At 45.3% G+C, this 15,567-nt stretch overlaps 1 protein-coding gene across 1 annotated transcript in view; it reads right to left on the reverse strand.

Annotated features, from left to right (window-relative positions):
* LOC144773899 (transmembrane protease serine 12-like) overlaps nt 1–15,010 on the reverse strand; it is a 791,014-nt gene extending 776,004 nt beyond the window's left edge. Inside the window, exon 1 of the mRNA XM_078658970.1 lies at nt 14,772–15,010. Within this exon, the coding sequence (XP_078515096.1) occupies nt 14,772–15,006 (235 nt within the window). The 5' untranslated portion in view covers nt 15,007–15,010. The remainder of the gene's footprint in view (nt 1–14,771) is intronic.
* Nucleotides 15,011–15,567: the final 557 nt, after the last annotated feature.

Raw genomic sequence — 15,567 nt, forward strand, 5'->3', positions numbered from 1 at the left:
ATTTTGTCTGTGTACCGTTTCAGATTTCTTCACTAGGTTCCAAGAAACATTTGTCGACCACAGCGGTCAAGATATGACCACAGAAGGTGGTCAGAGATTGTTTGTCGATAAATTCGTGCACAATCTGCTTCCAGAATTATGTAAAAAGTTAAAGGATTCAGAAAGTTCTTGGGCAGTCTCATCTTCAGCCCAGATATTGGCTACTGCACAATATTACGAAAATAGGGACAAGGACGAGAAAGACAGAGCAGAAAAGAAAACTAAGGAGTTGAAAACGAAGGTTTTGTTACAGCAAGCATATCCGCCACGTGGAGGTGGTAATCAGAATAATGGTAGCCAGAATCACTACCAGAATAATTTTCAGCAGCCTCAACAGTATCAGAGGAACTCGCAAAGAGTCGAGTACACTCAGCCACGTGTCCCTGTAGGCCCCAACCAGTGTTCATATTGCAAAGAAGAGGGTCATTTCAAGTATAGTTGTCCTATTTTGTTACAGCGCGCAAATGGTGCTTCTGGTGTAAGAGGTCGTGGTGTTCAGCAAGCGCCTAGAGGTAGAGGACGCGGTAACGTCCCCCAAAACACACGTCCCCTTCCACCACAAAATTCTATGAATAGGTTCGATCAGCAGAACAACGCATCTGACAGGACAGCTCAATACTATGTTGATGATTATTATACAGAAGATGAGTATTTGGAGGGTAATCATTGCTAGGACAGCCATAGACAAAGAGAGGGAGTTGTTTCAGTTCCAGTAGATCAGAGTGGACCCTACGTTGAGGTGATTACATCAGGCGTGTCACAGCCTTTTCTGTTGGATACTGGTGCTACAAAGAGTTCTATTATGCACTCCAAACTCCCTGGCGCACCTTTGTCTGGCGAAATGAACGTTTCTGTAGGTTTTTCTGGCGCCCCAGTTAGAAATCCAATTTCTGACCCTTTGTCTTCTTCTGTTGGTCCTTGCGAATTCGAAGCACCCCTCATTCTGACAACAGGTTGTGGTGAAAACTTGCTGGGATTGGATTTGTTGAAAAGATTGTATGCGACTTTGTACTGTTCTCCTTCAGGAGTACAACTTACTTTAGGTAGGAAAGTGGTTTCTCCCATGTATTTGTCGAGAGATGCGCTTGCAGCGGAATTGTCGTTTCTCCCAGATATTCTTTGGGCCACTGGTCCAAATGATGTGGGTCTTTTAGAAATTCCACCATATGTTGTAACATTGAAAGCCAACGTTAAAATGCCACGAATTCCCCAATACAAAATCTCGAGTGAAGGTGAAAAAGCTTTGCTAGCGATCGTTTACGAATTGATTGAAAAAGATGTGATTGAAGAAACACGAGGCAACGTTTGCAATAGTCCTGTTCTGCCTGTTTTAAAACGAACTGACCCTTCTCAGCCACCTGTGTACAGATTCGTGATTGATCTTAGAGAGGTGAATAAAATAGTTGTGCCACAATTCCCAGTTGTCCCCGACATTACCACATTATTAACTATGATTCCAGCCTCTGCCTCTTGGTTTTCGGTGATTGACCTGAAGAATGCTTTCTTCAGCATCCCGATTGCTGAGGAGAGCAGGGATATTTTTTCCTTCAGTTTAGGAGGTTGCAGCTTCCGCTTTAAACGCGCTCCTCAGGGCTACTGTGAAAGTCCATCAATATACAGTCAAGCTCTAAAAACACAGCTTGATACGATTGTTTTACCTGAAGGTGCTGCTCTTGTACAGTACGTGGATGATTTGCTCATTGCTGCAGACACTGAGGAAATTTGTAAAAAGGCCACGCTGTCATTATTGCGTCATCTGTGTGATCTTCATCACAAGGTGTCACTTTCCAAACTGCAATATTGCCGACAAGAAGTGACCTACCTAGGTCACCTCTTATCGAAGGAGGGAAGGAAACTGACCCCAGAAAGAATTCAGACAATAGCGAAATTGAGTGTTCCAAGAACACAGAGAGAAGTACGTGCTTTCCTGGGCATTACATCGTACTGTAGACAGTGGATTCCAAATTTTTCGTTATTGGCCAAACCCTTGGTGGCATTAACGTGTAAAAGTACACCCAATCCCATTCCTTGGTCTGAAGAGTGCCAGAAAAGTTTTCTCGAAATGCGCACAGCATTATGTTTGGCTCCTGTGTTAGGTACCCCCAACTACAGTAAGCCTTTCACATTGTATGTCCACGAGAAAAAGGGCTGTGCATTGTCTGTGTTGACTCAGTTATTTGGAGGTAGGCAGCGCCCATGCGCCTATTGTTCGTTGACTTTGGATCTGGTAGCTAAAGCATTGCCAAGTTGTTTAAGAGCCACAGCAGCAGCAGCTGTTTCTATTCGACAGTCTGCTGGACTAGTAATGAATAATACACTAGTCGTGATGGTCCCACATGCAGTAGACACGTTGTTAAATAGAACCAAGACACAGCACTTAACTAGTGCTCGACTGTCCAGTTACGAACTGACATTACTAGCAAGTCATGTGCACATAAAAAGGTGCAGCACCCTAAACCTAGCTACGTTGTTGCCAATTGCAGAGGAATCAGATGTTTCAGAACAGCACGATTGTTTTCTCAGAACAGAGGAGGAGACGAAAGGGAGAGTAGACCTATTCGATACTCCTCTTGCTGAATGTGATGGTACATTATGGGTGGATGGTTCATGCTTCAAGCTTCCGAATGGTAACGTGACTGCAGCATATGCTGTCACGACTTTGCACACAGTTGTTGAAACTGCACGAGTGCCACATGGTTCAGCTCAAGCAGCAGAATTAATTGCACTCACGAGAGCATGTGTGTTGTCTAAAGGAATGAAAGTGACTATCTACACTGATAGTCAGTATGCGTTCGGAGTGGCTCACAGTTTTGGACGATTGTGGAGAGAACGTGTGTTCCTGACTTCGCATGGAGCTAAGATTCAGCATGGTCAGTTGGTGAATGAGCTTCTTGAATCACTGACCTTGCCCCTGCAAATGGCGATTGTGAAATGTAGTGCTCACAAGAAGGTGACTGATGATATTGGTAGTGGGAATGCATTTGCTGATGAGATCGCGAAAGAGACGGCAAAGAATGTGATGAGCCGAATGTATGTTGCAGGCCCTGAAAGATGGACTGGTGATGTTGGAATATGTGAGGACACGATAGAGAGTGTGAAGTCCATCCAAGCTGAGGCCACAGAGAAAGAGTTGAGCACGTGGAGAGAAAGTACAGGTAGAATAGATGCAAATGGTTGTTGGATTGAATTGACAGAGCATCAGAGATGGTTGTTACCCAATGCATATGTGCTTGCAGTGGTCACAATGGCTCATGGAATGGCTCATATCAGCGTGAAAGGGATTTGCGAGTTGTTGGCCCCAGTGTGGAAGAATTCAGGGATTCCCAAGTGTGCAGAAAATGTTGTCAAGAATTGCATGCTATGTCTGAAGCACAATCCTGGTAGGGGAAGCCCAACTCCAGCAGGTCATTTTGCACCTCCTACGTATCCGTTCGAGGTTCTGCAGCTAGATTTCATCCACATGGAGAGGTGCAACAACTTAAAATACGTACTCGTAGTTGTTTGTGCTTTTTCAAGATGGGTAGAAGCCTATCCCCTAAAAGACAATACTGCCTTGTCCACAGCAAAAGTCCTTGTGAAAGAGTACTTCCCCAGGTTTGGAATGCCTAGAATGGTCTGGTCTGATAATGGAAGTGAATTTGTGGGTCGTGTGATGAAGAGAGTGTGTGAAGGGCTAGGTATACGACAGAAGTTCCACGCTGCAAATCACCCCCAATCAGCTGGATTAGTAGAATGCTACAACGGCACTTTAAAACTTAAACTGGCCAAAATCCAAGCGAGCACAGGTCTTAAATGGCCTGACGCTCTACCCTTAGCACTCTTGTCCACCAGAATGACTGTGCATTCACGAGTGAAACTGAGTCCATATGAGATAGTTTTTGGCCGGCCAGCCAACATATGGGGAGTGCCTAGACCCACTAAGTTCAGCGAGCTTGAACACCCTATTCTGCTTAATTATCTGTATGAATTGACGGCTAAATTGCGTGTTTTGCATTCACAGGTCCACAACACCCTGCCTCCGGTCTCTGAGACTCCAGGTCACGCCATTGACCCTGGTTCCTGGATACTTGTCAGGAACTTCCAAAGGACGAAGAACGACCAGCCCAGGTGGACCGGGCCTCATCTCGTCCTTCTTTCTACAAGATCAGCCGTTCGGGTGGAGGGGAAGGCCAAGTGGGTCCACGGGATCCATTGTAAGAAAATCCCTTTCCCTCTGCCCTATGACCAGTGGGTCCAGAAGGGTGTCGCTGACCCAGAACCTGATACCGTGCCACATGCAGTCCCTTTTGATGATTTGCATTTAAAAGAAACTGACTTTGAAAAGGAAAACGAAAACACTTTGCACAAGGCTGTGCCGCCATCCAAGCGAGTGAACACTACAGAGCCTGACCTTTTGTTCCAGGATCAGACAATACCTGGGAAACAGCGATATAATTTGAGACCGAGAAAAACAAACTAATAAAACAATTTCTTTTGCAATTTGAGACTAAGATCCATGGACCAATAAAAAGATATTTCTTTTTCCTTCCAAGTACTATTTTTGAAAGTGCAGCTCTCCCATCTAAGAAACTTGCTTATTTTTGTTTTTTCGAACCGCCATCCGGGTTCCGCTGCTAGGGCCGCGGTTGATAAAAGTCTTTGGGGTGCAGCTGACGACGTTAGGTCGGTAGTTCTGGTTGGTCCAAGGGAGTTGCCCTAGACTGACGGAAGCATCCCTTAGCAGAGGCAACCTACCACCGCGGGCAGCACTTTAGAGAGGATGGAGTTTCCCGATGTGGAGAGACCTGCCAAACGGACAAATTTTAAGCACGAATTGTGCAACGTAATGACAAGAAAAAGTTTTATAATATTGTGCATTTTGATACTATTTAGTATAATGATATTTTTAATAAGTTATGTTTTATTTTATTTTCGTGTAACATTTGCACCCACTGCATCACCCATACCTCCTCCTACTATTTCCTCTCATTCTTTCCACCCCCTTCCTGACCATGAATCCAATAGGAGAATGGAGTTCTTTAATAACTCCTTTGTTCAGTTATTACACCAACACCAACTTGTAATGAACACGACTAACTGTTGGGTGTGCGGTCTTATGCCTCACACAACGGATAAAGGTATCCCTTATCTGGTCCTGCCATTTAGTCACAATGGTTCTGTATGGGCATATAGGACAATGTTCATATATGCACACAAAATCTACCCCCTACGTTCTGTAACAGACAATCCTAGAAAAAGTGCTCTAGTCAAGGGTATAGTCGACATGATTAAGGAAGGTATTTCTTATGAGACTATCCCTAGAGATGAGACGCTAGTTTACATGGGATGGAATATGACTGGATATGGAGCTACTCTGAGTGAGAAACAGCAAGCTAAGAGATCGTCCCCGATCTGGATTGTACCCCATCAGGGTCATCTGTGTCTGCAAGGAAATGGCACAAATCCTAGGGCTCAGTTAGGGAAGAGTGTTTGTACTGAAACTTATGTGTTTGGATCTCAGACCTCCCCAGCGTTTTTAGCAGCTAAGGGTACCTATTTCATCTGCCATGATAGAGCCTATACATGGTTGCCCCCTGAACTTTCGGACTCCTGTTTTGTTTCCTTTCTGTTGCCTCCCACCTACACAGCAGCGGCAGACTACCACAGGACAAGGGTAGTTAGAGGTGTCTTGAGTAAAGAGGACACTGCAGGTCAAGAATTTGGAGACTTTGCAAAAGGTTTTCTGCCGTTCTGGGGATCCATGGCTAACAGCAGGAACATAAGGCAATTGACAAGGGTGGTTGAGTCCACCGTGATTGAAACTGCTGGTGCCCTTAGTAACTTGACTGCTGAGCTCCAGTCGGACCGACTGATGACCCTTCAGAACAGGGCCGCTTTAGATGTCATACTTGCAGACCGAGGTGGGGTATGCAGATTGATCCAATCTAGTTGCTGTATCTACATCCCTGATAACGCTCCAACAGTGTATCAGGCCATCTCCAAACTACATAAGATTTCCGAATCTATTCATGTGGATAAAGGAGATTGGTCATGAATGGGATGGTTCTGGGAACTGATATCCGCCTGGGGATGGAAAATTCTAATGGTCATTGGGATGATCTTAGCCATTCTTTTCCTGTTCTGTCTATGCATACAGTGTGCTCCTGCAATATGTGGCCTCTGTGTTACATCATGTGTAAGGAAGCCTGTATCAAGAGATGAACTATGTACTAGAATGATGTTACAGCAACATCTCAATGACTTTAGAAATATAGATCTGGACTCAGACTAACATGAGGATAGATTAATTGCCTATGTAAGGGCAAAAGGAGGGTTTGTGGTTCTGAAAATTCTGGATTCGTGTAATCGTCCTGGACTCGAGAATTAAAACTTCGTCGAAACATGACGAATTTGGTATCAAAAGACCGAGAATGACGAGCACATCATGTACATATATTTTCAGCATACTCGAGTGACGATTTCACCTCGAAATCGTCCTTTTCGTTCTGAACCCTTGGCTCCCATTTATGTGTTGCCCTTTACATAGGCCTTAATCCAGTTGAATTCAATTCCACAAGGACACATACTCCTTAATCGACTTTTCTATGACCTGTGCAAGTTGGAACCATTGCCCCAGGCCGAACTCGTTAGGTCAGTTCCCCTCCCAGTGGCCGAGCAAGATAGCATCAAGGCTCAACAAGCCATAAAACCATTTCAGCGCGCACACCTGCCGTATCTTGCTCACATCTGTCTTTGCTCTTTTGCTTCACTTACTTTATGGTGGGGAGGTGCCTGTTTTATTGGGGGTACACTGATATCTGATGAAATGTTGGGCCTCGCCGGGTGATTTGTTATGGGCAGCACGACGTGAAATATGTACATGTCATCATGACTCTGCTTTTCTTTTGTAAACCAATAACTGTAAATGACATACTACAAATTCGAAGAATGTTTGCCTGAAGCTGAATATTCTGTATAAAGAAAGAAGCCTGACTTTGTAAATTCGAGCAGTCTCCTGAGAATATACTTCCCCGTGTTGTACTTCTAGGACACTTGTTACCTTAGTTGCAGCCAATAAATCGATCTTTGACTTCACCTAGAAGACTCTGAGTTTCTATGGTCTGGATCAGGAAGAACCCGAGGTCTCTGGGTGTACCCTGACACCGCTGGGTTACCGGTTCTGTGCCGGTGCTTAAAAACCCAGTACCTCACCCTAAACACCACCAATCTGGTTCACAAGCTTACCATCTCTGGTGACTCCTGACACACCCTCAACTAGGACCCCATCAAATGGGAGACAAAAATGTGCAGAAAAGAAACAAGGCAAACACCTTCTCCATCTATGCACCCAGGAACTGGAACAGTGTCCCCATATGCATCAAACCTGCACCAACCCTACCCCAATTCAGGAAAAAGCTGAAGATGTACCTCTTTTAAGAACACTATACCATGATAGAGTTAACAGTCCACTTTTACATATGTATTATTCTTTTATGATTTAATATTTTAAATCGAATAAAGTGCAGCTTTGACACATCAAAGATTCAAGTGGCAAGATTATAGATTGTGCAAACTGTATGTTTTCCTTGTAGTCTTGAGGCTTATCTTATGGTGCTCCAAGGAGAGGAAGCAGCCACTTTTACTTCCAAATATCAGAGTCAATGAAGACCCCCTGTGTCAGCGAGACATGTAAAGATTACGTGAGGCAACACCCTTTTATGACGTGGCACTAGCGAGATTGGAGTGTCCATGTGGCGCTGAGGCGACCTCCCCCGCTTCCCGCTTGCCTTCTGTAGGTGTGGTTGACTTCTGCAATTCGATCACCATAGCCCCCCAACCTGCAGCAAGTGGGAACTTGCAAATTCCCAGTAAGTCCTCCCTTTGAAGAGCCATGTCCTCCGCCCTTGCTCAATTGACCAGAGAATGGTGCCAGGCCAACAATGGAGGTGCCACAGGGTTTTTCCATCTTTTGGTGATCAGGCGCTTTGCAGTCATTAAAACAAAATCTGAGAATCGTGCAGCAGCCTTGTGTTTTTTGCTCCTCTTGAAGAGATGCAATATGTACACCTCCCAGAGGGAGGGATCTACTCGCTTGGCACACTGAAGCAAGGTGGCTGCCATATCTGTCCAGTAATCCCCTAGTGCAGGGCAGTGCCAAAGCATGTGGAGGAGGTCTGCATTGGTCCGGTGACATCTGGGGCATACTGCGTCTTCCCTATGAAAGAACTTTTTTAAAAATGTATCTGGGCAGGCGAGAGGTACGTGCGATGAAGTATAAAATATTGGATCCGCCGGACATGCTGATTGTGAGGGACACTCGTGAGACTTTCTAATATAGCCAACCATTCCTTCTCTGTTAGGGGTCGACCTAGGTCTTCCTCCCAGTATTGTTTCAAGGGGATCAGTGATATTGCCGTGAGTTGGCGAAGTGAGGAAGCGAACCAGCGTATCAAGTGCCCACCTGTGCCCATTTCATGTAGGTACTACAATAGTTGATGTGTGGGAGGTTCGGTAGCTAAATTGCCACACCTAGCTGAAAGTGATGCTATGAGAGTGCGTTGCATTAGGAATTGCCCGAAGGCAGACCGTCATCCGAGATAAGGTCTGCATAGGGGATTGGGGCGCCATCCCTAAAGAGGTCCCCTGTGTCATGAAGGTCCGCAGCCTCCAATCCACGTCACTCAGCCGCTGTGATGTGTAATCCTCCCTTTGGTGACCCTAGTATAGGGATAGCAGGGGCATACAGTGGGGTTGCGAGAGTGATGAATAAGCTTCTGCGGTAGCCTTATACAGCAATATGTTGTTCAAAAGTCAATTCAAGATTAGTTTTTCTTCTTTTCTATGTATTCCTTCATCTTCATATATAGTGCTGTATATAAGGGATTGCTCAGGAGACTCTTTACATTATTTAACAATCCATTTTTTTCCCCAGAAACCAACTACCCCTTCAGTCACTCGTTGACTATAGGTTAGACCTGTCATCCTTAGGGTGGTCTTCCCCACCGCATTTTGTGTCTCATTTTTGCTGATTCTTTTTGTTGGCCTTAGAACTCTGAGCACTTTACCACTGCCAACCAGTGCTAAAGTGCATGTGCTTCTCCCTGAAACATAATAACATTGTGGTATACCTGATTGGCAGCGGTGGCTCCTCCACCAAGGCGGAGGAGCATCGTCTCACTGTTTTTGTTCAGAAGTATAAGAAAAAATAAAATGATAATTACTTTTCGTGCATGCCAGCTTTGCGAGGCGAGGTGGGGCTGGTGAGGCTGCCAGAACAGCCGAGGACTGGTTTGCCTCCACTCCTAAGTGTGCGATTGTGTGGCTGGCCATAATAGTCATATGCACTTTACCTCTTCTGCACATACACTGCATTACAGCCTGGGTGGAGAACATGCCCAGGCCCTCATGCCCCATCTGAGCACCGAGAAACAGAGCTCAGACCAATCACAATGCTGTGATTGACTCTGGGGAGCCTGGGTGCTTCCAGGCTTCTTCCTGTTCCTGCCGGCGGGAGGAGGAGAGACGAGATCAGGAGGAGTGGCAAGGAGGACGCAGCAAGCAGGTAAGTTGAATCACTTTTTTTTATTTAACCTCAACCCCACTTCCTCCGCCGTTGTCCCTCCACCCATGATCGGTACCAGCCATCACTGCTGATTGGCATATTTGTTGTCCCTTCTAAAGTGGTATACCTTATATCCAGGACCTGTACTTTAAATGCTATTTGGGGGCCTGCAGCACTCATTGTCCTTCCCACATAAGTAGTCTTTTAAACCTATCTCAGGCCTGCTACTGCAGTGCCTATGTGTGACGTTTCCTGACACTTTGACTTGGCATTTAAACTACTTGCTGAGCCTTAACCTCCTTGTTTATTCCATATAAGTCACCCCTAAGGTAAGCCCTAAGTAACTCTAAGGGCAGAGTGTTAGGTAGGACATGTACCTTTATGTTTTGCATGCTCTGGTAGTGACAAATAGCCTATTTAGTTTTTTACTACTGTGAGGCCTACCCCTCTCATAAGCCAGCATTGGGAGTTCCTTAAAATACTTTTGATCTGTAATTCCTGATCAAAGATGAGGAGCTTGTTTAAGTTTGATATGCTAGGAATGGTAATGATAAATCCTCATTACTGGTGATGTGGTTTTAACATTACTATTTTAGAAATGCCACGAAAGGCCAATGCAGCAACAAATGATGGACGGAATGCTAAGTAAATCAAACATTCACCCCCAGTCAAGAGATCTGGATTCATTCTATTGTTCCTTTGTTCACTACAGCACCCCAGTTTGGACCCAGCCATATGCAAATCACTCTTGACCCTGCTCCTCCTGGGAACAGTCCAGCCCGGGCCGGCTTTAGTGCCAGTGGCGCCCTGTGCGACAAGGTCTGTTGGCGCCCCTCTGCCACAGATTCCCTCACTAACACCCTTTAACAGTGCCCCTCAAGTCTCCATAACCACTGTCTCTCAGATTCATTTAGTTTCATAGCACCACTCATACCAGTGTATGGTGTCAGAGCACTTTACACCACACTCACATTGCACAGAGACAATCATATGTGTGTAAATCAGTGTATAGGAAATGTTATATCTAACAGAACTACAAGGTATAGTGTAGGAGTGTAGGAGTGACATTTCATCGATACTGGTAGGCAATATAGTTTGAGTCCTTATTCTGGAAAAGCACAAATTCAGAAGTTAAAACGTAGCATCATTGTTAGTGGTTCTCTTTCATAATAACAATTGTTTTCTACCCACATGAACCCTTTTCACAAGATTAGGATGATGAAAGACTGGGCAGTTTGCATGCAGCTATTGGATGACAGTTAATAGCTCAATGTTCTATATTAGGATTTTGACTTATAAACGACAAGTTAGAAAAGGAGCTCTCTTATAGAAGCAGTAACCAACTGACCTGTTTACATTATATGCACTTCGTTATCTGCATGCTACACATTCTTAGCAGCAGCATCTTAACCCTCTGCACTACCTTAGGATGAGTCAAAACTTCCACTAGAAAAACCTCCAGTCTCTTTCCAGAAATACGATTAATCACAAGAGTTATCCTGACATTGTAATTGATGCCTGAAAATTGCTGGAGGCGAGGAACGCAGCAGCAGGTGCTTTTAAAATGATAAAATACCTTTTCAAAAATGACACCCCCACTCCAAGTCAATGCCCGGCGTGGTGGCACTGGTCGCACCGCCCTAGAGCCGGCCCTGAGTCCAGCCCAAACTGCCAAGCCAGCTCCTGCCTGTTCCATAAACACGCATCCTGGGACCGGTTTTGGGGTAACACCCCTCATCAGCCAGGTTAGCTTGGATCCAGTGGTACAGCAAACAAGGGACCACGTCCGGCCATACCCATCCCAAATATACATAATAGAATGAGCAGCAGTTTATCATAGGCAATAGACCGAGTCTTGAACCTTTGCCGTTGAACAAAAATCAAGTGCTGCAACAAAAAGAACACTTCAAGGACCCTCTTAGTGGTGATTCTCCAGCTTAACTTAACTCCTCAATGGTTATTTGGAGTGGGTCCCTGTTAAATGATGGGGTGTAAGCTGTTCCCAAAAGTTAAAAGGTATATTCATAGTTTAGGGAGGCTCTAGATTTTTCCTCAGAAAAATAGAAAAAAATTATGATTGTTTAGCTTTCTACTGCTTAGAACTTTCTTGACTCCAATGCAAGTAATTGGGGAAATTAATTTCTCTTTTTCATTTTCTCTCTCTGGGAGATACTGAATGTTGCAACCAACCCTCGTGATTCAGGAGTGAGACTACCGACTTCAAGGCTAGTCTCCCGCCTCCCAATTCCTGCATGCAAAACATGATTCCTCTCTGTGCTTCAGATGACAGTAGCTGGTCTTGTGTGCCTCGGATTATAGCCTACAAACAAGTGCACTACATTTTTATCACGATTTCTCTGTTTTATGGGAGAAATACATTCTTCCGATTAATGTTTTAAATCTCCCACTTTCCTCGTTTTTAAATGTTGGCATGTATATGCCCATCTTGACAGGTAATAAATACTCATCACAAATAACTTCAAGTCACTGCAAGTGGTGCCAGAAATCATGTCACCTTTATTTCAGCATAGGCAAAATAATCGCCCCAGTGTTAGAGTGGGGCAAAATATAGACACGGACGCCTACATAAAATTGGCTTCCATTAGTAAATCAGATAGCTTCAAAAATGGCCCACATCATAATATCAGGGAAATCAGCAGTAAAAACTGCCCCACAGACCTACAAACAACCAAAAACACAGCCCACACAATGAACAGTAAGACCAGCTGCTCTTTTGGCAACGCAATATTGCCATATAGTGGAGAAGCGTGGCTCAGTGGTTAGAGGCGGCAGACCCGGAAGCTGAGATTGACCGTGGACCAGGGTTCGATTCCCTGCCTCGGCGGGTCTCGGGCTCAAATTCTCGCTCTGGTGCCTACTCAACTCACAGGGTCACACTCTGCGACTCTGGGCAATAGCTTGCTTAATCTCCACTACAGCCCCTCGCGGCGGGATGCCTGGCTTTCACCCTGTGGACACCCTGCCAGGGTTTCTCACAGGGGAATACCAGGACGGGTTCCCTAAGCAAGCGCCGGGACGCTCACGGGCAGCTGTGCGCTTTACAAATCCAACACATTTACATTTACATATAAGCAGGGCCACTGGAATTATGGGACTTTGTTGCTGGGACATTTTCCTCATAATTATGTATTTGCTGCAATTGCCACATAATCCATCATCTGCTACATAATTTGTAGATTTGACCCAAAAAAAAAATCCTAGCTCAAACGGATTTAAAGTTAAAAAACATGCAGCAGCAGCATCTGCCCTTCTCAAAAGCTAACAGGTCACCTTCAGCCCTGCCAAGTGTCACGCTTCAGGTGTGACAGTAACGCATTTCAGTGTGGTGATCCGCATCACCGCACTGAAATGCATTGTCACGCATTTCCTCAGCTATCTGCAGCGGCACTGCTATTTGGCACTTCCAGTCTCCACTGACTGCCAAAGGTCTTAGGCAGCTTGGGGGCTGGCTCAGCTCGTGGCGGGCTTCAATGTAATGTTTCATCTGATACCGCGCATTCACGGAGGTAACGACACGAATCTGTCCTATGATTACATTTGTCCAATCATCATAGGCGCCATGGGTGGCGTGGCTGCGCAAATGTCCCATGATTATATTTGTCCAATCACCATGGGTGGGCGCAGCTGCGCGGCAAAGTTTCACTTCTTTCACAGCCAGCAGGCTCTGAGCCTGCCGCTGCAGCTCTCAAATGCGGCCGCTGGCCCGGCTGGCGTAATGGATCGACCATGCTGGTGGTGGTGCGTGACCATGATGACTACTGCCTCAGCTGCGGCCTGAAGTCGATCGGAAACTCAGGAGTCAGTGTCTGATCCAGAGTGCGGCCGCGGTACTGCCCGGGACTGTCTGGGGTGCCAGGGCAATCGTCGCACCTGTAACATTAATGGGGTTGGCGCTGACATGACAGAGTAAGTGAAGTGTTTATTTCGTCTTCCGGACTGGCAGGCATTTTGCCAACTTGCACCCTGCACGCAGCGCCCCCTATTAAACTATGAATCCCCGTTTACCCCAACCCGCCTTCCTTCTCTTTTGCAATCCCACTGCACTTTGAAATTGCAGTGCAAAGTTGTTATGACGAGTAAAGCTTCCTAACTCTGGGTCACTGGGAGTAAGGTATGCTTCCGGCCTCGGCCGCTCCCACACAACCGAAGCAGCACGGACAGCAGCAGGGCAAAACTGTGTGTGGGAAACGCCTTCTCTACCACCCACACGCTGCCTCTTTTGTTTATTAAGTCGATTTTATACTCACTAGTCTGTCAAAATGATTGGCGCCGCCCTCTCTTGTTCTAATACCGACATCAAGATCCCACAACTTATCACAGCAAACACACGCACTAAAATCAGGAATGGATGCAATTTAATAATGAAATGAAATAGTCAGAAGAAGCAATCGCATACTGTTATGCAAGCATGCTTATTATTGACGTTTTCTTGAGTCCACGGAGCATGGACTTCGGCTGCTGGATCTACTGTTTTCTGCAGGCCACATCTGCCCTTTCTCCTCTGTGTACCCGCGCCGATTCATTGTTGGTACTTGCATTAATTCGCTGCTTGCCCCACTTTTATTTTCATTTCTGATCTTTACTGTGAGCTGTATTTTATCCTGCTACCTATTGAAACACGGTCTGTAGTGGCATAGCTGCCAAGGTTTTTAAGATTGATATATGTGACAGTTTTGTAATATCACCACATTCGTTTGCATCAGTTTTAAGGTCTTTTAGAGTTTTTTCGTTACTCAAATGGGCCTTGTTTCTGATATTTTTGTTTCCCTGATCTTCATTGCTTGATTTTTTTTCATCACAAGAAAGTGTCACTCCTAGTCGTTGAAATGTCACTCATAATTACATTGAAATTATGAAAATGTCACACATAGCAATCTGAAACCTTGGCAGCTATGCACCTTTCAATTGTCTATTGCAGTATTTTAGTGTTAAACTGTTACTAATGAAGTGGAGCCTTTGCCCAGACCGTGTTACGTTTAAAAAAAAAGGCAAAATAATGCAGCAATACAGTCACAAAATCCATATTACGCCCCACAAGCTGGCTTTGCATATTTAGTCAACACTCCGCCACACAGCTTGGTCCTCCCTCATAGTTTCTGCGTCCCTGCCTCTAGGCCAGACCCACTCTGCATATCCCCCCGCCAGTTTGGCCCCACCCCTCTGCTCTTACTGGTGTTGTTCAAACCGGGCCATTTGATTGGAAGTGCGAGCGGCGGCGGCGATGTCGTTACTGATGAGCCCACGAGGAAAGACAGAAGCAGGCAGTAGGCGCCGCCCTTAGGCTTGATTATTCCCCTCATGTGCTCTGTCTTTGGTCGTTTCACGAAGACAGAAAATAACGACGTTTCCTCGATGACGCGCGCCACGTTTTCCCAAGTATGTCCTAGAGCCTGTGTCGTGCACATTCGTAGAAGGTTCGTTCGACTGGACGCTAGATTAGAACTCCTTGTTTGTTTGATAGTACGTTTCATTATTTTCAACTGCTCAGGCTGTGTTTTACGATTTCGTGTAGGGTTTCTCGTATACTTTTGTCCGTCTTGAATAAACGTTACATTTGTTCAGTTCCGTTATTTTAAAGAGAAAATGAGGTGGTGGTGGTCTTGGCCGGAGTTTGTTCTCGTGACCTGTTTTTTGAAAGGTGCCGTTTTAAGAGATCTTGCGGGCAGGAGACACAGATCTATAGAATGGCAAGCTTATCCTCGATGGCGTCATATTCACTCAAAACATACATTGACTTTAATGGGAATTTACACTTGCTTGACAAACATGCTTTGCTTCTATCACCCACTTTAATGAGTGCTTCCCGTATTCCCCTATCATTAACCCTTAAAATAATGAGTCTCCATTACCAGTCTCCCTCCCAGCTTGTAGTCTCATGATACTATGTGCACTAGTGCCCTTGTGGTTCTGTCAGACTAAACAGAAGTTACATATTCCTCTGGGAGGTGTTATGGTGTGATTATAAA

This window comes from Lissotriton helveticus, chromosome 1_1 (assembly GCF_964261635.1).
Source record: "Lissotriton helveticus chromosome 1_1, aLisHel1.1, whole genome shotgun sequence".
Classification (NCBI taxonomy): domain Eukaryota; kingdom Metazoa; phylum Chordata; class Amphibia; order Caudata; family Salamandridae; genus Lissotriton; species Lissotriton helveticus.